The sequence below is a fragment of the Epargyreus clarus genome, unplaced genomic scaffold (genome assembly GCF_041222505.1).
Source record: "Epargyreus clarus isolate Ecla_fem2 unplaced genomic scaffold, WU_Ecla_fem_2.2 ptg000014l, whole genome shotgun sequence".
Classification (NCBI taxonomy): Eukaryota; Metazoa; Arthropoda; class Insecta; order Lepidoptera; family Hesperiidae; genus Epargyreus; species Epargyreus clarus.
The window spans coordinates 3,135,111-3,159,794 of NW_027332222.1; the positions used below are offsets into that span (position 1 = coordinate 3,135,111).

At 39.4% G+C, this 24,684-nt stretch overlaps 1 protein-coding gene across 1 annotated transcript in view; it reads left to right on the forward strand.

Annotated features, from left to right (window-relative positions):
• LOC140747205 (adenylyl cyclase 78C) overlaps nucleotides 1-24,149 on the forward strand; it is a 97,786-nt gene extending 73,637 nt beyond the window's left edge. Inside the window, exons 4-29 of the mRNA XM_073079491.1 lie at nucleotides 6,674-6,778; nucleotides 8,709-8,787; nucleotides 9,076-9,152; nucleotides 9,483-9,575; nucleotides 9,835-9,874; nucleotides 10,122-10,274; nucleotides 10,648-10,844; nucleotides 11,342-11,534; nucleotides 12,042-12,185; nucleotides 12,469-12,548; nucleotides 12,995-13,144; nucleotides 15,581-15,717; nucleotides 16,051-16,218; nucleotides 16,536-16,632; nucleotides 16,953-17,051; nucleotides 17,799-18,007; nucleotides 18,557-18,745; nucleotides 18,995-19,261; nucleotides 19,892-20,123; nucleotides 20,563-20,683; nucleotides 21,070-21,180; nucleotides 21,361-21,471; nucleotides 21,629-21,774; nucleotides 22,209-22,422; nucleotides 23,015-23,090; nucleotides 23,169-24,149. Of these exons, the coding sequence (XP_072935592.1) occupies nucleotides 6,674-6,778; nucleotides 8,709-8,787; nucleotides 9,076-9,152; nucleotides 9,483-9,575; nucleotides 9,835-9,874; nucleotides 10,122-10,274; nucleotides 10,648-10,844; nucleotides 11,342-11,534; nucleotides 12,042-12,185; nucleotides 12,469-12,548; nucleotides 12,995-13,144; nucleotides 15,581-15,717; nucleotides 16,051-16,218; nucleotides 16,536-16,632; nucleotides 16,953-17,051; nucleotides 17,799-18,007; nucleotides 18,557-18,745; nucleotides 18,995-19,261; nucleotides 19,892-20,123; nucleotides 20,563-20,683; nucleotides 21,070-21,180; nucleotides 21,361-21,471; nucleotides 21,629-21,774; nucleotides 22,209-22,422; nucleotides 23,015-23,090; nucleotides 23,169-23,601 (3,921 nt within the window). The 3' untranslated portion in view covers nucleotides 23,602-24,149. The remainder of the gene's footprint in view (nucleotides 1-6,673; nucleotides 6,779-8,708; nucleotides 8,788-9,075; nucleotides 9,153-9,482; nucleotides 9,576-9,834; nucleotides 9,875-10,121; nucleotides 10,275-10,647; nucleotides 10,845-11,341; nucleotides 11,535-12,041; nucleotides 12,186-12,468; nucleotides 12,549-12,994; nucleotides 13,145-15,580; nucleotides 15,718-16,050; nucleotides 16,219-16,535; nucleotides 16,633-16,952; nucleotides 17,052-17,798; nucleotides 18,008-18,556; nucleotides 18,746-18,994; nucleotides 19,262-19,891; nucleotides 20,124-20,562; nucleotides 20,684-21,069; nucleotides 21,181-21,360; nucleotides 21,472-21,628; nucleotides 21,775-22,208; nucleotides 22,423-23,014; nucleotides 23,091-23,168) is intronic.
• Nucleotides 24,150-24,684: the final 535 nt, after the last annotated feature.

Below are 24,684 nucleotides of genomic sequence, written 5' to 3' on the forward strand. Positions count from 1 at the left end.
ACTTGTAACATTGACGAGACGCATTTTGGCGATTGCTTCAATGTTGCATCACGTTTTAGTAAATTGCTGCGATTGGTTGGTAAAGAAAACGTGCTTTTATGTGACTGCTAACCCTTCTTGCGCAATAGCGGTTAACCGAGAAGGCGGCTAATCTCGCGACTATATGCTTTTTCGGTTGCGACCAATTGCTTTTTCAGTTGCGACCAAACCAATATTTAAATTAAAAAATGAAAGGATGCTAGCTGCGCGGTTAGCCGCTATTGCATAAGAGGGGTTACTATTGCATCGTTTTTTTTGCTTTTTACAGCTGCAGCGTGCGTTCAAACTTTGTTGTACAAATGCGTGTCAGTTATAGCGTTTCATCGCTGCATTTAACTTCAGATCAGCCGCTGAATCCAAAAGCAAAAAACCAAGAGCAGCTAGTATGAAAGGGCCCTTAGATACATGTTATGCTAAAGAAGCGAATTATGTTAAACTCACTACGATCCCGGGATATTAAAGTTCTTAGTGAACTAAGAGATTCTTAACTCATCTCAGAACTTTTTATGCCTTTTATCTTAGCGAGGGTCCCCTGAGATTACAGCGGTTTATGAACCTAAGCTTGTAACGACCCTTTATTTACGTTCTAGTTCACTATTCCCATTTGTTTCTTTTATTTTACTTTAAGAATCTTTGCGTGTTTAAATTTAATAAAAGATATGACTATTTGATCTTACCACCACTTACCACCTACATAGATTATCACCGATTTTAACCATTTTATGAAATTGAAGTACCAAACGATCGTCTTGAGCAATTTTCTATTTTTTCTTATATCCACATTAGGTACTTTGAAAAATTAGCTGTCGTGCTGGGCCTTCTAATCTCGGATCCCTCGATTGAGAGGCTGGTTTTAAACCTCTAGATTATGCCTGCCTTAGTTTAAGTATGAGACGACATAATCAGAACTTGTTACCACAACATGTTACTACATAGTAAAAGCAAACGTCGTAAACATAAATCCGAGATAAAACTTTTTAAAAACCACCTATACGAAGATTCTTTATCCTTTGGCCTTAGTAAGGCTTAGCGTTACGTTTTATTCCCTTGTCTTCGTGATGTCGTCTCTGCGTCTTTTCATTAACAAAATTGTTTAATTAACAGGAACCTTCCATCAACTTCTACATAATAGTATATTTAAGTCAGAAAAATTAAATATTGAAATCATGTTAAGAACCTAATCACATCTAAACCACAACATCGCCACGCAATGCAACTGCGTGGGCGGGGGTTTTGTATGATAATGCATAGTTTTATTCACACGGCTCACATTTTGGTATTCAAATTAAAAGCAGGGCAATATTGGCCATATCGCAACACCACCACAGAGCAACAAGGGATACCACGCATGAGCCGGTCACTCTATCGCAAAATTAAATATTTGTAGCTGTTTTGTGGGTAAGAAATTGCAACACTGCATCTTGCTGAAATCTTGTCGTCGCCTTCGTGTTTAGTTATGATACGAATAGACATTTAGGAAAACACTACATTACACTAGATAGGTACATGTTTTAGCATCAGTTTTTACTAATGCTTCTGAATCTTGGAACATTGAGGTTTTCTTACCTACAAGGTAACTGAGTATTTCACTGACAAAAGTTAATTACGCCATCTGTTTATCCGTTTCTATACGTACGTAAAATACGTAGTACCTCATTCTAAAATCAATATCACAAATTATTATGCAAACAATTTCTTATTCAAATTTCGTAATATGGCAATACCCCAGCCGAGAAGGATTTCCCAAGTGACATCATTCAGCTTCATAAACATAAAATTTCAAGCAAGCAAGACAAGGAAAATAGATGACCCTTTTACATGACAATAGAGTTAATGCTAGAAAATCATTTGAGTCAACCTCAGATATACTGCAAATATAAGGAAAGTATTTTGTAAGCGGTGTCATCTATGAACTCGTGTATATTCATTATAAGATTCAAGTAGAAAAGAAACATGCAATCCACCAGTTAGTGGCTACAGCCATGGATATCTGTGATCTACTTCAGGATAAGATACAAGTCTAACCAGAAGTCCGCCAAAGTTCCTACCATGAAGAATTAAATCAGAATGTTTGATATAATCGTATTAGTGACTCTCTCTTACTACACAAATACACCTATATCCATACTTTATGTAACTACCATTTCTATAAAGATAATCATACGCGATAGTAACACGAGCATTACAAGGCTCAAAGAGAAGAAAATTAAGTTATTTCGAACAGTCCGTTGTTGTTTGTGTAATATAAGCCTTACGCTTCATCTTGATAGAACAGAATTAATATCACAAGAACAAGTCGAGTCAGCGCGAGGTATATGTAACCTCAGAACAAAAAAAAACATTGGGACCCCGAGGACCATTACATTACAACACAGCTTATGCTCTGTGAATGAATTTACAATCTCGTGATACATGAAGGTACCTATTTATTTTGCCGCGCATTTAAGTAATGAAGTAACGAGTCATCGGAAATTCTGTACCTACTGAATTTCACTGTAAGAATGCGTATTTCGTGTTTACTACTCCTTTGATATTTGGTATACTACAATAATTAGTTTCAAAAGCGCAGTCTATTATTTTTTATCCGAGTATGTAACTTATTCCCAGTATAATAAAAGCGAACACTTTGTAACTCGTTCCGCAGACACCCAGATATTAAACTTCGTAGTGAGGGAAGTGTTATCTGCTCATTCGAGGACTTTTTAAGCTTTGTCTTCCGCGAAGTGCTTATGATAAGAAGTTTCTCTGCCCTATTTCTACCTTATCAAATTCAAAAAATAAAAGATTTATTTCTACCTTTTCTTATTAAACTCTATGATTAAACTACATACCTTTTTCTTAATTATATACCTAAAATATGCTATGCATATGCATAAAAAGTGCATGCTTACTATCGTATAATTGATAATATTGATGCAGCGATAGCGTCGCCCATAGACTTTATTTTCAGTTTTATTAACTTACTCAGGATGCCTCGAGCGTTAACACACTCCACACTGTTTATTACGATACAAGTACTTAATTAAGTAAGTCACGACCTACTAATACTTCGTCAACTATCATGTAACAAAATATCAAAGTTACTCTCCCAAAGCAATTCGTGTTGTCATGAGAAGAGGCGTGAATAGTGGTATTGTAGCACTATTTTGTAACAAACAATATTATAGAATTGTTAGTCCATAAGTGGTTTCATTTGGCTTGCAATAGTCACAGGAAGCAATGTTGTTTCTCGGATGTCAAGGTAAAGCTAAATCTTAATTTGTGAAACTGTAATTCAAGATTTATGTTTTTTAATTTTATTTAAAATTTTGAAACTAGGCCTTAAAATCAAGAGTTCGAAATCAAACACATAGACCTTTAATTTTGTAGACTTATGTGCGTATAAAGAAAGAAAATGAATAAATATCACCTGCTGTAATGATGTAAGCAAACATTGTGAGGAAACCTACTTACACTTGGTCAACTCGGTGGACATGCCCTAACCCCTTTCACTCTGAGGAGGAGGAGAGAGGAGAGCCGTCCCCAGCAATAGGAGAGAAATGGGTTGATGACGAATATTAAAAAGTTCAGCATAATTATAGGTACAAAGGCGGCGTTGTGTGGAAGCACGTTTTTGATAAAGTATAACATAAGAACTTGATCTGTACGTGCTTCAAACATGTTGCGATGGATCAGCCCATCCTGAAAATATCATCTTGTTAATTATCTTTCGACGTCCCGAGTATAAATATAATATTGTTATTAGCCACTGTAACCAAATGAAATTAGTTTTAACCATTATGTTTAAAAAAATGCAACGTAATTTTAGAATGCTATCTGTGTGGAATGGAAAATAAAAAATATCAATCAATTTAACGTTTTGTACTTAGTTTGATTTCTCGCTTTACTTTAAATGTATCTTGAGTTGCAGAAAATACTTACAAAATTGTAAAACAAGTTATCAAAGTATACCCACGCAACGCCACGCAATTATATGTTATTTATGAAAGGCCAGTGATTTCCCGCCGAAAACAAGTGACACGCTAAGTTATCTGTTGACGGGGGCGCTAAGCGGCCACAGATAACGATACTAATGCGTTTGCTCAACGATAGCGATCGCACTCTACGACAAAACATGGAAAGTGGGAAAGCACAATTTTGTTTGGCTAAAATCAGTATCTAAAATATTTTTAACTAGTGGTGCCCGCGGCTTCGCCCGCATTTTAAAGGTATAATATGACATACATAAAACAGAAAATTTGTACCCTCATTAGAATGACAGTGGTGCCATCTGTCGGTCTTACCAACTCCTAAACCTTCGTGGGCTCTTGGACAACAACTTTGCAAAAGATCATCACTTGATCAAATGCATAGTTTCCGATTTTATAAAATGTATATAGACAAATATTCATTTTTATATAAATAAATAGATAGATGATCGACTAACATGGATAAGTAAAGTAACTGTAGGTAAATTATGAAAAAATCGAATTTCGATCTTCTGGGTTGAAAGATCGATTCACTGAATCGATCCATTACTGAAGATCGATTAAAATAATCGATTTTTTGGTTCAAAACATCGATTCTCCGATTAATCGATCTCAGATCGCCATCCCATCCGTAGTTCCCGTGGGATTTCCGGGATAAAAACTATCCCATGTCCTTTCTCGGGTCTCAGACTATCTTTCTACAAAATTCCATTCAAATCGGTTCAGTGGTTTAGCCATGAAGAAGAGACAGACAGACAGAGTTACTTCCACATTTATAATATTAGTAAGGATTAGTAAGGAAGTAAGGATTTGCTGATGGATTTGCTGACATAATTTGTTTGATCCTGATAACCTTTTTTTTTCGCTATCCTCGAAAAAGATCGAAAATAGAATCGATTCTTAGGGCCTCGATTTTTTTGTGAATCGATTTATTGCACTTCGATTCGAATCGATTCAAAAATCGATCTTTTTCGGAAAGAATCGCCACCCCTAATATAATCCCAATAAATCTATATAAACAAATATAATGTTGCAACCGTCTCCGATTGCAACAATTTAAATTTTTAAACTCATGGTTATTTAGAGTATGCCAAAAGACCCACAAACGTAGGTAGGATCCATTACTGGAGCCCGATTAAAAAAAATCGACTTTTTTTGGTCAAAAAGATCGATTTTCTGATCTAAGATCGCTATCTGGGATAAAAACTATCCTATGTCCATTCTAGGGTCTCAGACTATCTTTGTACAGAATTTCATTAAAATCGGTTCAGTGGTTTAGGCGTGAAGAAGAGACAACCAGACAGACAGAGTTACTTTCGCATTTATAATATTAGTAAGGATATCGATTAAAATAATCGTCTTTTTGGTCCAAAATATCGATTCTCCGATTAATCGATCTTAGATCGCCAACCCTAGTTCCCGTGGGATTTCCGGGATAAAAACTATCCTATGTCCGTTCTCGGGTCTCAGACTATCTTTGTACAAAATTTCATTAAAATCGGTTCAGTGGTTTAGGCGTGAAGAAAAGACAACCAGACAGACAGACAGACAGACAGAGTTACTTTCGGATTTATAATATTAGTAAGGATTTTAGTGCTATATGTTTAAATGACACGTACTATCTCCATGTCTTACTTTATACATATCATAAAATACGTTAGATTTTTGGAAGGTTCAAAGACATTAATTTAATCCTCACGAAAGTAATCCGGGTGTATTGAATGATATCTATAGATTGCTAACTTATCTTCTACTTATTACTTCTTCAAAACTATAAGTATTCTAACTTCATATCATAAAATGACCATAACCTCAACGTTTATTTTCGTAAACGCCTCTCTGAACTTGATCGATGCTTTACGATCATAGCTTTATTGCTATCGTTTTGCGAATTGAAATGATATTGAAAATATATTTTATGTGTTCACATAAGTTTGTCAATAAAATATTTTCAAATTATTATCAATTTTTCAGAGCTTCCAGACTTAACTACTTTGTCAATGTATTAAATGTAATAAAGTTTTTACTTTCTTTCAATGTGTTTTTCTTTATTGTTAAAGCAAGTGGCAAATAACTTATAACGCCCACTTAATTCAAAAAACTTATAGTTGTCTTGAATTTTTTTACTTAAAATCTTGTATTAAACAGGTCAGATACACGGGAATTGTAAGTCCTTTGTGTACGAATATACATAAGTACACACTTCCCTCTATACACGCGGAATTTACAAACACGAAGAAGCAAACGTAATTAGGTATTCCTACAGGAGACCTACACAAATACGGGCATAACGACCTAAACGTACAGTACGTAGGTATTATAAACTCTGAATTACGGATGTAACCAATGTTGGATTTTTCACATTTGCTAAGGCAATGTTTATGTATTACGTAAAACGACGAAATTTTTTTTTTTATGTTTAGTTCATCATCATCATCATCAACAACAACCCATTGCTGTCCCACTGCTGGGCACGGGTCTCCTCTCAGAATTGAACCTCGGACCCCTCGATCGAGAGGCCGAGTTTCTTAACCACTAGGCTATCACTGCGCTTAAGTTTTGTTGTGATTTCTTTATTAACTCAGGTGGGCTGGGCCTCAATAACATGAAATATAAGATGAGAATTACTTACCAGTAATTTTAAAGTTTTACACTATGCTTCCTAGGGCTGCTGCGAGGTGGTCCGGGAAGGCGAAGGAGACGGGGCTCCTAGTCCTGAGGGAGAACGGCTTCCAGGGGACGGCGCCAGTTGCTCCGTTCCCGATGATCAGGTAGATTAAACGATTTTTTATCTATAATTGAAGAATATGTAAAAGCTTAAAGATATTTTAAAGTGTAACGCAAATTAACATCACATCCTTATTATTATTTCCGATCATAGCGTTAGGCTTTGCTAATTTGAGTAGTGACCATAATAAGAGTCCTCTAAGAAGGTTGGAGGTACATCTTATATTACAGTATCGAGAAATTGGATCACAAATTTCATCATATTTTTGACGTTCTTTATAAGAACCGCTTTTTAGCAGAATTTTCCGTAGCTAATAATAATCTAGAAAGAATCCTGCGAGCCTATGAAAATAATCAAGTCTTATTTGAAAAACACCTACTGCTCTTACTTATTTCGGTACTAATAAAAACCATTTTCTTCAATCTTGCGCTTAAAGACACCTAATGAAAATGGATTACCTACCTCAATTGTAAAATTTGAGGATGTTATGGATTTACATCCACGCGCAATTAATAACTTCGTAACATTAAATACCTGGCCTAAACATATCTCAAGGGCAAACTGGATAAGTATAAAGTTAGTCTAGGGATTTGCCAACTGGAAGCCAATTAATAAATCTTCGATATAAACCACACGTGTTTGATTAGAGGCCCGATTGACGAGCGTAATTAATAGCCAATTTCACCGAAATATAGTTAATGTCAATCGTGGTGCTGATATCCAATCATTAAATGTTATCTCCCCGAAATGTCTTTAGAATCCCCAAACATATAATTTAAGGCACAATCAAAATGTGTACATAATATAAGTAAATCAACCCCTAGTAGTATATTTTACGTGCGTATGAATGTGTAAACTCTGCACGTTATATAGAATAGGGAGTGCTATGTAAAAGGTATAGTCCGCGTAAAACTGCTAGTCCGCTCTGAATATAGAAATGAATAGTGTCGCCATAACAAATTGTATGACTGCAACTGCTCGCAACAACTTCAGAGCGGACTAGCAGTTTGGCGCGGCTTATACTAGAATGCTGGTGGTTCCAACGGGAAGCTACCACCGCCTAACCTATTTCTAGCGACGCAGGAGTTCTTGCGGTTCAGTGGAAGGGTATACATGTCGACTTAGTATGAGGCGACTATATTAGCCATCAACAGTGGCAATACCTTTGATCGGTATATAAAATTAATATTCTTTAAAAGTTACCAGTGCCTGTGGCGCCATATTTTAGTGTGGAAATGGAATGTTAAAGCAGTAATATAAAGGAGTATTGTGCTGTTACAAATTGTCAAATTAATACTCATTAACTGTTAGAATAGCAGTCTTACTACTTATACACAAGTTTATCTTATTTAATTATCTTGTAATTATAATTTATCTTATTTAAAGGCCATATGTAATTTACAAATAATATTTAGAAGATTCGTATAAATCCAAAAAGCCAATTCACACCGAGAGGCCTACGAGATAGAAGTTTTTTTTTCACAATTCGATAAATAAAAATTATGTAAACAAATTACTCTTAAAATATTAAGCAACTTCACAAACAGAAATGCAAATATCCAGCCTCAGGCTAAGCTAAAATATAGATTACAGCAAAAGAAATCGTAGATTATATTCGTGTTTTTGACTGTACAATTATTTATTATTATCATATAACGAGACTGCTTCTTTATAGGATGAAACAATAGGACAACTATAATCTATCGCCAGACATGAATCGTATTAGGCAGAATTAATCACCTTAATCCTAATACTAAAAACACCTTATTTCTAATACGTGTAATATTTTATATTTACATATTGTACATGTAGGTGGTCATTGAATATTTAGGGCACCGATATATAGCTATATTTAAAATGTTCTTTGTTCTAGTCAGATTAAATATGTGCGACTAGGGATTATGCATTATAGGTTAGTGCATGGATATTTATTATATACGTACTTGGCATAAATATATTATGTACGTTTTCAGGTCCGTGCGAGCGACGATGACGGCTCTACCAACAGTGCGCGCAACAGCATTGATCCCTTTCGAACTGAAACTGACCCAGGTAACCCTCATTAAAATTATCGTAAACAGTTAATTAGAATTAATGAATTGCCTATTGAATGTCTCATGCTATTTTATTGTACTTTTTGTAACATTTGTTAAATGATAAAGAAAGATAAAAAAATCACAAAGATAGACCAATATGTTGCACCAATTGACATGGGGAAATACATGATATCCGTGAATACAAACAGACCGGGAAACCAGTGAATTTAGTTCATAATGTTAAATAAATAAAACACCAATATATACGTTTCTATACCTATATAATTATTTTTATTTATAACAGTTGAAACGGAAAGGATTTTAAGAACTGGACGGTACTACAAGGGAATATACTGGCCCTCCATTACTAATAGTTTTAAGGTGAGTAACGCATTTACAACAAATTACCTTATTGGGACTATTGTTCGGATTCCTTAAAACACCGTAAATAGTAAATGCAAATCGAACTGTTTCTATTCTCTTTCCGACAAGCTAAAGAGTTATATTCATCTTAAATAATGCATTTTACCCTTGGTTAATTTGCGGCTAAGCTATGTATTATATCTTTAGGGTTCCCAAAGGGTGAGAACGGAACTCTATTACTAAGACACCGCTGACTGTCCAGATCACTTGAACCGTGATAGATAGACACTTGATTTTTTTGATTAGTAAGTAGATTATTTGTATAAGAATATAAAAACTTCGTTTCAGGATGAATCCGTGGAGCTGTCGTACCAAAGATACTCACGGCGGCAGCGACAGAGATCTCTCATTATGGTCAACATTGTAGATTTAATATTAAAGGTAATTTAACAATATCATATTAATTAATTATAAATACTTACACATTATAATTTACTTATGACTAGAAGCACCTAAGAATAACAGACATTAATTAAGAATTGCTCGTAAAAGAGATGAATAATAATTATGATGGTAAAAAAGCGGTGTAACTTGAAATATTTGTCAGTTTTTATAAGTATTCTACAAGTGAATTAAATACGCTTTAATTCACTTGTACTAATAATAAGCTTTTGTAACCTGGTAAATGTTTTTATTTCAGATTTGTCTGTCTCTCATTTATAAATTATCTAATAGAAATGGTGAGTGTTTTATTAATTATGTTATCCTTGTTTACTAATATTGTATATGCTTTCGATATAAAAAAACTTTAAAATTAAGGATAAAGTAATGAGTAAATTTATTTACTTAAATATTTTTCTTCGTTGTTTTGTATCTTATATTAGTACAATAATCGTTAGGTACAATTGGTCATATTCATTTCGTTGAATATTGTCTACCGAGTAACGTAATATAGAATTAATCTTCACCGAACAAATATAATTGTAGGCTCGTCAGTAATGGACGGCTACCAGATAGCGTGGACGGCGGCTTTCGGCCTTCTGAACGTGGTGGTGTGCCTCATGGGCACCTGGCGCTGCTTCGCCAACAACTACCTGCACTGGGCGGCAGCCACCACCTGGATTCTACTCATCGCGCAAGGTAACACCACTGAAAGTAACTGATAGAAAAAAAATCAACAAAATATCTGAGAACTGGTCACATTTCATAATAATTGCTGTACGCACTACCGTTACCAAAAAACTCGAACATAATTTACAGGGGCTATGTCGATATTATTAAAAAATAATTATCATTTACTAAAACGGATGCAGAAATCAATATGATGAACATGCTTGGAAGTCCATAAAAAGTACTGAAAGTTGTGCGATGCTCACCGATTCGTAAGCCAGTGTAGTAAACTACGGCATAAATCACCCTCGACCCGTGCCCAGTAGTGGGATAGTAATGAGTTTACAACAAGAAATAGCATTATACATATTATACTTGTTGCAATATTCATTTATAATTACAGGTCTGAGCGGCAAGGGCATAGGCTTCCAGAACGCCGCAAACCAGGTGTGGTACATGCTGTTCATCATCTTCGTGCCGTACGCGATGCTGCCGCTGTCGTTGGGCTGGTGCATCTTCATAGGCCTCATGTCCTCGCTCTCGCATCTCCTCGCCACTGCTGTCGACATCAAGGATATTATAGCGGCAAATCCTGAGGCAGTAAGTACTTTGGTCAAAAAATCATATCCTGTAATTGGCAGAATGTTCTATCGCCTGACACTGAGAGTATTCGGATTTGCCCATTAAATTGTAGAGCTATATATGGGTATAAACAATATTTAATTAATATAACTTAATACGGTTGTATTTCAAGTATCTACATATTTGGTATGCTACAATACTTTATCCAAGAAGGAAGAATTTGAGGTTAACTATGCGTATAGTAAATATTTTTAGTTTTTTTTTTTATTATTCTTATACCTTTATGACGTAGACGTATCAAAGAATTCAGTAACCTGCACCGGGACAATTGTCATCAGTGTCAAGATATTGTCATCTGAAAACCTCCGATAGTACTAGAGTTTTATCTCAGATCGACCACAGATGTTATGCAGCCCCTGGGGATTCATTTCAAAAGCTTGTATATAAAGTGTATTATTCTTACCGCACCAAACTCTCTAACAATAATGTTACAACTACTCTAACAATAATCATAGGGTCCATCATGTGCCATTCGAATCCTCCTCGGCAACGCTCTGCTGTACACGGCGGTGAACTTCGCGGGCATGTACACCAAGTACCTGGCGGACTGGGGGCAGAGGAAGGCCTTCCTGGAGACGCACCGCTCCATGATGACGCGGCAGAGGACCAAGCGGGAGAGCGACCGGCAGTGGAAGTTGTTCCAAAGTGGTAAGGATGTTTAACATATCTAACTAATAGGTAAGTTATGTGAGACTGTGATCACTCCACTAATATCATATTTTTTATATATTATCAAAGGTAAAATTTTATACATTGGTTTATAATTTGGAAATAATTAGAAGATTTCATCACTGTTCTGAAATTTTTATATTTTTTATTGAGTGAATAAGGGAATCTGAAAACTGGAAAATGATTGTTACAGTGTTTGTCTATGTAGAGGCAACATAATTCAATGCTAAAAAACCTGTTAGTGCAATTCATGACGGTGTGGTACAGTTAATTATCCTTCCGAATTTGCCTGGAAGAAAAAAAATACTCGAGGCTCAAATAAACCCTTACTGCCTATTCCTATCAACTCGTTTACTAAATAATGTTGTAAGTTATGAAAAGTTACGAGGATAGAATATTCTGATGAAGGAAGTGTTTTCACTACATCAGTTGAACTACAGAAAATTTTATTACCTTATAACCAAAATATATTGTTATGTATTTCAGTAATACCTGATTTCCTGGCCACAGAGATCTCCAGTCACGTATCTCGTGTAAAGGGGGAATTTCAAGAACAACAATTCAACAATTTGTATATCCAGAGGCATGAAAACGTGTCTATTCTGTACGCTGACATCAAAGGATTCACTGGTAAGTGTATATCTTCCCTTTACAGGATTTTTCCTAGAACCGAATACCCACATACATGTTATTATACAACTATATTTGGTCAAATATCTACTGCCTGATTTTGGATGACTCAATTCTCTGAACAGGAAGTTTAGATACTTAATAAATTACAATATTTTAAAATTACTTTACTCATAATTTGTCTTTAAAGAGGCTATGTTACGATCTCCTTTTAATAGAACTTTTAGTAGAACTTTTGCAAATAAATCATGAAGTGTTAAGTCCATGATACGTTTTATTTCAGAACTGTCAAGCAGATGCAGCGCCCAGCAGTTAGTCAAATTGCTAAATGCACTGTTTGCGAGATTTGACACGTTGGCTGCGGTGAGCTCTCTTCTAATATGAAACTACTGAAATGTACCTGCTTGAGCTAACATTTCTCATTAATTTTTTACTTTGTTAATGTTTTTGCTTTTCCTTTTTTCATAAAATTTTATATAATTACAATTTTCGCAATTACGTCACGTATCTGCCGGTCGATATGCTACTATCGATAGTGTGGCAATAGTGAGAACATCGATTGGACTATGAATACTATCGATGGTCCAATCGATATCCTAACTGATTTTCGATTCAACTATCGATACTGTAACGATCGATTGTTGGACATCGCTAGACACAAGTGTCTATCGAAACCCACAAAATCTAACCTACCCGCGGGTGAAATCGCGTAACAGCGAAATAAAAAAGAAATCTTACCTACTCACAAAAAATCACTCACTCATTTACGAAATAATTTACCAATCGGATAATTGTCACCTGCCATCCAGAAGAACCACTGCTTGCGCATCAAGCTGCTGGGCGACTGCTACTTCTGCGTGAGCGGGCTGCCCGCGCGGCGCGCCGACCACGCGCTCTGCTGCGTCAACATGGGCCTGCACATGATCCGCGCCATCCGCGACGTGCGCTACAACGCACAGGTATACAGGGCGCAATCCCTTTGTATAGTGTCATCGTGAGTTGTGAGCGGGCTGCCCGCGCGGCGCGCCGACCACGCGCTCTGCTGCGTCAACATGGGCCTGCACATGATCCGCGCCATCCGCGACGTGCGCTACAACGCACAGGTATACAGGGCGCAATCCCTTTGTATAGTGTCATCGTGAGTTGTGAGCGGGCTGCCCGCGCGGCGCGCCGACCACGCGCTCTGCTGCGTCAACATGGGCCTGCACATGATCCGCGCCATCCGCGACGTGCGCTACAACGCACAGGTATACAGGGCGCAATCCCTTTGTATAGTGTCATCGTGAGTTGTGAGCGGGCTGCCCGCGCGGCGCGCCGACCACGCGCTCTGCTGCGTCAACATGGGCCTGCACATGATCCGCGCCATCCGCGACGTGCGCTACAACGCACAGGTATACAGGGCGCAATCCCTTTGTATAGTGTCATCGTGAGTTGTGAGCGGGCTGCCCGCGCGGCGCGCCGACCACGCGCTCTGCTGCGTCAACATGGGCCTGCACATGATCCGCGCCATCCGCGACGTGCGCTACAACGCACAGGTATACAGGGCGCAATCCCTTTGTATAGTGTCATCGTGAGTTGTGAGCGGGCTGCCCGCGCGGCGCGCCGACCACGCGCTCTGCTGCGTCAACATGGGCCTGCACATGATCCGCGCCATCCGCGACGTGCGCTACAACGCACAGGTATACAGGGCGCAATCCCTTTGTATAGTGTCATCGTGAGTTGTGAGCGGGCTGCCCGCGCGGCGCGCCGACCACGCGCTCTGCTGCGTCAACATGGGCCTGCACATGATCCGCGCCATCCGCGACGTGCGCTACAACGCACAGGTATACAGGGCGCAATCCCTTTGTATAGTGTCATCGTGAGTTGTGAGCGGGCTGCCCGCGCGGCGCGCCGACCACGCGCTCTGCTGCGTCAACATGGGCCTGCACATGATCCGCGCCATCCGCGACGTGCGCTACAACGCACAGGTATACAGGGCGCAATCCCTTTGTATAGTGTCATCGTGAGTTGTGAGCGGGCTGCCCGCGCGGCGCGCCGACCACGCGCTCTGCTGCGTCAACATGGGCCTGCACATGATCCGCGCCATCCGCGACGTGCGCTACAACGCACAGGTATACAGGGCGCAATCCCTTTGTATAGTGTCATCGTGAGTTGTGAGCGGGCTGCCCGCGCGGCGCGCCGACCACGCGCTTTGCTGCGTCAACATGGGCCTGCACATGATCCGCGCCATCCGCGACGTGCGCTACAACGCACAGGTATACAGGGCGCAATCCCTTTGTATAGTGTCATCGTGAGTTGTGAGCGGGCTGCCCGCGCGGCGCGCCGACCACGCGCTCTGCTGCGTCAACATGGGCCTGCACATGATCCGCGCCATCCGCGACGTGCGCTACAACGCACAGGTATACAGGGCGCAATCCCTTTGTATAGTGTCATCGTGAGTTGTGAGCGGGCTGCCCGCGCGGCGCGCCGACCACGCGCTCTGCTGCGTCAACATGGGCCTGCACATGATCCGCGCCATCCGCGACGTGCGCTACAACGCACAGGTATACAGGGCGCAATCCCTTTGTATAGTGTCATCGTGAGTTGTGAGCGGGCTGCCCGCGCGGCGCGCCGACCACGCGCTCTGCTGCGTCAACATGGGCCTGCACATGATCCGCGCCATCCGCGACGTGCGCTACAACGCACAGGTATACAGGGCGCAATCCCTTTGTATAGTGTCATCGTGAGTTGTGAGCGGGCTGCCCGCGCGGCGCGCCGACCACGCGCTCTGCTGCGTCAACATGGGCCTGCACATGATCCGCGCCATCCGCGACGTGCGCTACAACGCACAGGTATACAGGGCGCAATCCCTTTGTATAGTGTCATCGTGAGTTGTGAGCGGGCTGCCCGCGCGGCGCGCCGACCACGCGCTCTGCTGCGTCAACATGGGCCTGCACATGATCCGCGCCATCCGCGACGTGCGCTACAACGCACAGGTATACAGGGCGCAATCCCTTTGTATAGTGTCATCGTGAGTTGTTATGGCTGTTACACAATATCGTTATGAGTTATTATGATTGGTACACAATTTTATCATGGCTTGGGCAATTTGCACAAAACCTAAGCTACAAAACACAACGTGAATAGCCTCTAACTGAAAAAGGGTAGACGATATATCACGCTTGTGACTAGGTATATTAAGTATAGTCAGCGCCAAACTTCTAGTCCACACAGTTCGGCAGACGGGTGCCGGGGGCCCCGCGCAGTCTTCGTCCCGCTAATATCTACAATTTGCTATTGCGATGCGACTCGTTTCTATATTCAGAACGGACTAGACCTTTGGCGCGAACTTTTGTTGTTGTCCAATTATGTTGTATATTATAAACTATGATAAAGTATGCAATAAATAATTGCAGGTAGACTTGGATATGCGGATCGGTATCCACAGCGGCACAGTGTTGTGCGGTGTGCTCGGCCTGCTCAAGTGGCAGTTCGATCTCTGGTCGCATGACGTCACCGTCGCCAACCACATGGAGAGTGGGGGGTTGCCGGGGTAAGTTATTTTGAGGAACATTTTGCACATACCTACTGTGGCTCTTTACTGTTTAGTCTATGTAACTTTATAAGCCCTCTAAGCTACTATTTAACTTAGTTTAGTTTAATTTAAGCTGTATTACCTATTAGTCAGCAGCAGACATTGGAATTTCAGTATTATTATTAAGTAGATAATGACTTTAACTAAGCTTTTACTTACTGTTTACTTTTTTGTCCCTAAAACGATGTTAAATTTTGCAATACAGTTAAAACAGGCTAAAATTCTTCATTTAAAAATCTTGTTCTCTGTCCTAACTAAAAACAAGTATTGATTTATTACTTTATTTTTCAGCCGCGTCCACATATCAGCAACGACGTTAGAATGTTTGAATGGAGCCTTCGAAGTGGAGCCAGGGGAAGGGGAATTGCGCGACCCCTACCTGCGAGAACTAAACCTGAGTACCTACCTCATCAAGACCACAGAACAGCCGCGGCCCACAAGCCCTAATCCTAAGAATGCGTGAGTGTTTTTATGAAATCGAACTAGCAAATGAGCATACAATCCCTCTAATGGAATGTGGTGTCTAATATCCGTAGACTGATCTGTAATCACTCCTAATACGATTTCAGTCCATCAGTTCCATTTTATTTGTGGTCAGCGAGAGAGTGTGTAAATGTACATTCCTTGAATTTGGTCGACGCAAAGAAGTGCGTCTAGATCCTGACAACTTACATCAAAATAAAGTTAACACTTTTCTGTTTCGTGTTTTTTAAATATTTTGATATTTTCAATTTGATTTGATTCGGTATGAATATATTCAATCTTTTCTTATTCAGTAACCAGCCGCACAATGATTCGTGTCCGCGGCGGACGAGCAATGGCGTCGATGAAGAAACCACCACTGACTGGACGCCCGAGATGCCTTTTCAGAGTGTACGTTGTAATGTTCATAATAATTATATCTAATGCTAGATAACACTATATTTACTATGCCATTAGTATACCTATTATTCAAACAAGTAGCAGTCGTTGGCGTCAACAGTTGGCGACAACAACAGTGAATTTAACATACGTTACTATTATATTTAAAACAATTGAAATTTTATTATACCTCAAATTAAACAAGTGACTATAAAACCTTGCCAGTTAATAATAATTCAAAGTTTCAGTTTTATTTATATCTAAAATCAAGAATATCCCTAAGATTCAGTTTACCTAAAAATAAATTAATGAATGAGAAAATGATTTTCCAGTACTTTTCAAGTAACGTCACCAGCGCGGTTCGGCGGCGGATCACCAAGCATGAAGACACCGAACAAGGAAACGACCTTGAAATTGCTACGACTCCAGAGGTTTTTTTTTTACTTTTTTATATTAAAAGAGTAGCAGACGAGTATGCAGTCCACTTAATGGTAATTGGATAATGCCACCCGTGGACATCTGTAATCCATCCCAGACAAGATTAGATTCCTACCTGAGTTCGACCACGGATGCGCCACTACCGCTGGGTACTAAGCTGGATTGCCTCTGAAAAGTATTTCTCTTAAACTAAGGGAGACATAATTTTACTAAATAAAGCATTAAATATGTCTTGTTGTTTACCTTACATGCTAATTAGCTACCATGTTCCGTCGCTTCAGAAGATCTTCCGCATTGGAGAAAAAAGACCGCATTTTTGCTTACTTATAAATTGTCACCCATTTTTTTTTATATAATATCGGAGTACCAAACGAGCATGCAGTCCACCTGATGGTAAGTGGCTACTTCCGCCCATGGTCATCTGTAATCAACCCCCGATAGGATTACATATTCCTACTTGAGGTCGGCCACAGATGCACCGCTAACCCTGAGGACTAAGCTGGAACGCCTCGGAAAAGTATGTCTCCCTTACCACACCCTTCAAAACGGAACACAGCAGCGCCTAACACTGCTGTTGTTAGGCAGAATAGGCCGCCGGAGTCAAACCACAAAGGGTTCTGCCACCTTCAAAGGTGGTAGAATCCTTTTTCAGTTAAAATATTTTTCTCATACCACTATGAGACTAAAACAACCTCAATTACAGTTTCATCCAAATCAAAATTTACCATAAAACTCCCCAGGAGCCGGACATAATCAACCACTCGATCGAGGTGAGCAGCAACCGGCGCATGCGCGAGGACTACATGCGGCCGTGGTCGCTGCACTTCCGCCAGCCCGAGCTGGAGGAGCGCTTCGGCCAGCTCGACGAGAAGACCTTCAAGTCCAACGTCATGTGCTGCCTTGTCACCTGGGTGTTCATTGTCGCTGTGCAGGCCGTTATACATTTCAAGTGAGTGGTTTGAAACAACCTCGTGTTTCTATTGTTGATTCACTTTCACTGCTGATATGTTGACTCAGAATGAGATACTCGTATATTAAAATTCTTTCGTCGATCCATTACAGTCACTAATCAATTTAATGAGAAGAAATAATTTATTTGTCTTGTCACATTGTCAAATTTTGGAAGACTTTACACGTCTGGAAGATGTTTAAAGGGAATTCGATGATTTCGCTGATGGTCCCATTCGCGTGTAATTTTTTTTCTAAGTTTGTAAACATTTTCCGGTTTATAAAGATGCATAAGGCATTATTGCAGACATTTGTTAATTTTTTTAACCAAGATACATTTAACGGATGAGGATTTTAGAGACTTTTTCTTGTCTATAGGTAATAAATAAACATCTTTATTTGTCTCTTCACAAAGCTTAGGCTCTAGGTTACAATACAGAACCTTAAGTTCTCGTTTACATTAATGCTTTGTGATAGCCTGGGGTCCGTACTAGTATAACCTGTATGACAGATAGGTCTGTCTGTTATATTTACACGATTTTTTTTTCAGTTGCTGGTATCTAGTGATAGTTCTAATGGTGATGACGATACCGCTGATGATTTCCTTCCTGGTCGTGATGGCTGAGGAGTTCCCCAACGCGCTGCCGTGCCTGGCCAAGTTCTCAGCTAAACTCAGCGCCAGCCGCATGCGAAGGAACTTGCACATCTGCTGCTTCGTCACTATTATGTCTATTTCTAGGTAATTGTTTTTATCTAGTATATTTACCTCTACAATCAAAAATAACAAGAACCAAAGAATACATTTTTTTGGTTACATGACTTAAAAAACATGAATCGTAATGGTTCTTTATAATTAAATTCAACTGTTTGTCAAGGATTAAGTACTACTTACATAACTTTTACAAATTTATAATGATTAAGTATCTAATATTTTAACTGATAGGATTCGTTGTCTTTACTCTTTTCTCATTCTATTGTAACATTTTAGCACAACAAAACTCTACATATGCCCGAAGTCAATCGCAAGCGAGACACCACACGCGAACAGTACCCAAAGCTCGGACAAGGAGAAGTACGAGGAGTGCTACAAACCAGAGTACGTGGTGTTCACGTGGATCCTGTGCCTCGTGGCGCTCACCACCATCCTGAAGGTCTACTACCTCATCAAGACCTTCATCGCTGTTATCAACGTGCTCATGTACTCCGCGCTACTCCTCAAGTATTATAACATTCCTGATGATGATCCTGTCACAAGGTACCTACTTGTTAAAATTGATCTGAAATATTATTAATTATTTTATTTCTTACTTATAAACTCCATTATATTGTAATCAATTGTGGGTATTTATGAAATTTACGAAATACCTTTTTTTATTTTACTCTATATTGTTTGTCATGTATTTTTAGTACCACTATATCTGCGGTTTAAGCGAAAAAAAAAATATTATAAGTTAGTACAGACTAAATAAAACACAATGTACTCGTATAATAATGTTAAAAGTTAATAAAGGGCTGTCTTATTTTTTTTAATAGCCCTTTCAAAGACAATTAAGCATTTATAGCAACACCAGAGTATCGTATTAGAAATAACATAACAACAATTATTAACTAACACTTTTATAAAAAATCCCCTAACAACTATCCCTTTAAAGACTAAATTCTTACATATAAAATTCTCCTGTCTAAATTAGTTACCGTACTCCTACGAAAAGGCTTTACCGATTTTCACCAAATTACATGCGTATTCAGTAGGTCTGAGAATCGGCTACCATCTACTTTTCATACCCCTAAGTGGTAAGGGTTGTTTACACTTAATTTTTTTTATTTATATGACAACACAACGTTTGCTGGGTCAGCTAGTAAAATATGAATTAACTTCTTTCAGGCTGCCCTTCTACGTGCAAATGTTGATCCTGATGCTGATGTTCCTGGTGATAGTGATGTACCACGCGCGCCTCGTGGAGGTCACGTCGCGGCTGGACTTCCTCTGGAAGCTGCAGGCCGAGACCGACCTCGACGAAATGAAGGACACACAAAGGACCAATCGGCATCTGCTCAAGCACATACTGCCGGATCATGTCGTCAATCACTTCTTGACTAAAGACCGGTGTCCGGATGTAAGATTTTAGTGTTTTAACAATTATAAGTTAATAAATAAAGCACAATTGGCTTTAATTAATTTCAAGTGACAACTACGAACAAGAGTGACGACAAATATGAATTTCCATTACCACCACCAGTATAGCAGTCAAAGATACTTGAATGCTTTTGCCTTACTTGCCTTATATAACCTTTAAAGATTACAAAAAATACCTTTCCCATGCATATACTAATTCGAAAAACTTGAACCAGTTATTTTAAATAGTCACGTGTTCATGAAAAATTAAATGTAATTAGATGACAAAGTTTCCGTGCAGTGACACATCAGACAATCGAGTTGATCAACCAGGATTATATTTTAGGGATGTAATACCATAAGCTCCGAATTTCAAGACTCTGTAACTAAAGTCTTAAATGTACGCTCTGTGATTCTTCTAAAATATATTTCGTTCCCAGGAGCCCTACTCGCAGTGGCGCGACGAGGTGGGCGTAATGTTCGCGGGCATCCCCAACTTCCACGAGTTCTACTCCGAGCAGAAGGCAGTGGATTGCATGCGGCTGCTCAACGAGATCATTTGTAATATTCCATGACTTTGTGTGATTTTCCATGCATGAATATGTGTTCGCCAATGGTGTAATTACTGTACAAAGTATTTTTTCAAAAACAAAATTGCTCCTATTTTAGTTGTTAAGATTGATATATTTCTACGAGGTATTGATTTTGGAAATAATTATCGCCCAGATAGATTGAAGTTAACATCGTTGGCTAGAAACACAGATGGATAGAAGACAATAATCCTTAAATTAAACGCTCTGCAACAATTACGTATTAATATCTGAAAAAATGTGTCTCAACATGTATGAACATTAAAGAAAACTTGGATGTACGTTTAATGTAGATTTTCTCGATCACCTGCTCGTAACTGCTAAGGCCAAAAACTGAAGTAGTTATTCTTTTTCCAGTTGACTTCGACAAACTGTTAATGCAACCACGATTCAAATGTATAGAGAAGATCAAAACGATAGGCGCTACGTATATGGCAGCATCCGGTCTCAACCCCAATCATAAGTTAAGTTTATCACTTCTTTATTTCTTTTAAACTCCATATTACCATACACAGAAGAATCCTGGCCTGGTACAAAGTTTACATATTCAGTATTTCTTCTAGGTATGAAACGACTTTTGGCCAAAATCTAATTTTTTGTCAACACTGAGACAAATATTTATTCTCTTTGAATATTTTCTTTAGACAGGGGAGGATGACTGCGAGCATATTTGCGCCCTCGTGGACTACGCTTTTGCGCTGCGAGAAGCACTGGAAGACATCAATAAGCACAGCTTCAACAAATTCCGGCTTAGAGTTGGTAAGTAATACAGAAATTGTTAAGTAATTTTGGAGTTACCATTCACATAGACAAGTTTATAGTAAAATTTATTTAAAAAAAGGTCTGAAAATAATTCAAACTTACAATGCAGACTCGATATCAAGGGTATACCATACATGATAATTTGTTCTTCCAGGTATTAGCTGTGGCCCATTAGTGGGTGGAGTGATCGGAGCCCGAAAGCCAGTGTTCGACATCTGGGGCGACACTGTGAACGAGGCCTCGCGCATGGAGAGCACGGGCGCCATGGACCGGATACAAGTCACCAAGTATACTAAACAGGTACGTGTAGGAGCAGATGCTCTTTGATATTAGGGTACCCAGAGCATGTGTTCAGAGCCCGGAAAAACTAGTACAGGTATTCCCGTACTTTAATTCAAAATAAAAAAAATAATTTACTGACAAATTGACATAGGTAGTTTAGAATCGGACTTTAAATCCTATTGTGCCTAAGGGCCTCATTCCCTTTATCCCTCAGGTATGAGTTAACAAAGCTACCGAAAGAGGGTCCGAATTAAATTGTAGATGAGAATTTTAAAAGCCAGTCTTTGAAATATTGTCAAAGACTAAGCTACCTTTTTTTCGCAGACATGATCCCCAAACGGCGCGAACCAACACTCTGCTATTGCTCACCCTTAGGAAAGCTATAACCATGCTCATGGTCACATGTTATACTCCTTGAACCGTGTCAACTTTACGATTCTCGCTGGTGACAGGTGCTGGAGGTCCGCGGGTACGGCGTGGAGCCGCGCGGCGCAGTGGCGGTGAAGGGCAAGGGCCGCATGGAGACGTGGTGGGTGGCGCGCCGGCGAGCGCCCCGCGCGCGCTCCGCCCCTGCGCCGCCGCAGCCGCGCTCGCTCGCCGCGCTCGTCTACACCATGCTGCAGGCGCGGCGACGCATCTACACACACCCGCTCGACACCAATGTTGGTGAGTATAGTCATCACCAAATCCTAGTCCGCTCTGAAGTAGATGCGAGCAGGTGTTGTCATACAATTAGTTATGGCGACGCGATTCATTTCTATGTTCAGAGTGGACTTGCAGTTTAACGCGGACTATAACAAGGAAAACACACATACATGCGTACACATCGCAACACACACACATGCAAACCCACACATTTACACATAGTACTACTATTATAGTCCGCAACAAACTTCAAGTCCGCTCTGAAGTTAATGCGCGCAGGTGTCATACACAACACAAATGCATATACAACACAACTACAAGCATAATTATACTCCGTAACAAATTAGTACATGCAATGTAGCAGCGGGCAGCGGACGGGTGCCGGTAGGGTCCCGCGCTGTGTTCGTCCCACTAATATGTACCTACAATTTGCTATTGCGACGTGACTCGTTTCTATATTCGGAGCGGACTACCAGTTTGGTACGGATTCTATTTAATATGTAAATTATTTGCTACGTTTTCATTTTATACAATTTTAAAGATAATTTAAATTGTACTTAAGAGGTAAATAATAAACAACTAGACAAAATGAAATAATATTTGTGTGATGCAGGACGGCCGGGCGCTGGGACCGTGCGGCCGCGACACACGGAGCTGCGCCGCGCACACACCCGCACCGCACAATCATAGTAACTATTATTTTCGTAATTTATCCATACATGCATTTGAAAATATTCGAGATAATAACTTTTACTCAACATTTCCAGCAGCAACAGCAAGTCGTTAAGCAACAGGCGCACGTACTCCAACAGCATGGTGGTGCGGCGGCCCGACATGGCGCCGCCGCTGGTGGCGAGCCTGTCCGCGCCGCACACGCCCACCGCCGCACACACCACCCCCACTGCACCCGCCCCCGACCTACCCTCACCCGACCGCGATCCTCCCAAACTCGGCATTAGCGCCCGACTGAAAGCCGCTTCCTTCTCCTACCGCACGAGACCGAACCGAGACCGATCGCCGAGGATCCGCGAGCAGGTGGAAGTGCCCGAAACCGCGGTCTCTAACGGAACCCCCGGCTCGTTCAGGTTCCGCTCGGTCACCACGGCGTCGTTCTTCAGGAGCCGCAAGGACAGGAAGAAAGAGAAGGAGGCGACCGAACCGGCGAAAGAGAACGGTGACATGGTGGCGACTCGTATGTAAGATTAGATGTAAGATCTTAATATTTTATATATTGACAATTTGCAATTTGAACCGGAAGTTTCTAGAAAATAGATTACATGTGAAATGAAAACTCATAGAAATTTCAACTAAATTAAACAATAAAATAAATTTAGTGCTTAAGACCAATTTAATAAATAAGGTTTAGAAACGGGTTAATAGATTTAAAAAACAAAATTGAGATAGTATCTCTAATACCTATCTTTTTTTTTATAATGTCTCACTTGTAGATAGCACCAAAAATGAAAAAGCGCAACCTTAGAAGTATTTTAGAATAATTAAAATTTATTTCTCTAAAAATACAATGATTTGGTTTATGTAGCGATATGTTGTTTACCTTGTATTAAATGTGTATTGCTAAATTATACTACGCTTGCTTATAATTGTAATCAATTTAATTTGTTCAGACTAGTAAAATCTAAACTCTTTAATTGGGAAATTCTGCATTCTCTTAATTATTAGTAATGGGGTATTTATTCAATATTACAATCCAATTTGAATTTTTTATTCATGTATCAAAAAAGCGTAAAAGCTTGTTTATATTGAAGTATTATCAGAATATGATATAAAAATAATTTATACTCACAATATTCATTTATATTTAACGAATGTAAGAAAAAGTAACAAAAATACTTGCATGCATGTAGGTACCGTATTTTATTTAATTGAATAAAGTATTATTTAAATTTAAAACAAATATTATGTTATTATGGTACCGTATTATATTTCTTATGTGGGGTACTTTACCTATTACTACACTATGAATAAGGTATATGAAATACAATATGCACAATCTAAAATTAGTAGGCACTGTTATAAAGACATGTATTATGTATTATAAGTCTAGAAGATATTCTACTTCACCATAATACCACAGTATATGGATATACAGTAATTTAACTCTGCCCTGACCTTGAATTAGATACCTACGGTTGCGCTGGGCACGGTAACGCGTTAGGGCTGCCTGCCTACAGTTTTTAATTACATCTGCATACTTTACTTTCTTTTTAATTTTTTGATTGTAAATGTTGTATTTTTTTATTTAAACAAATGAATGCTATAGTT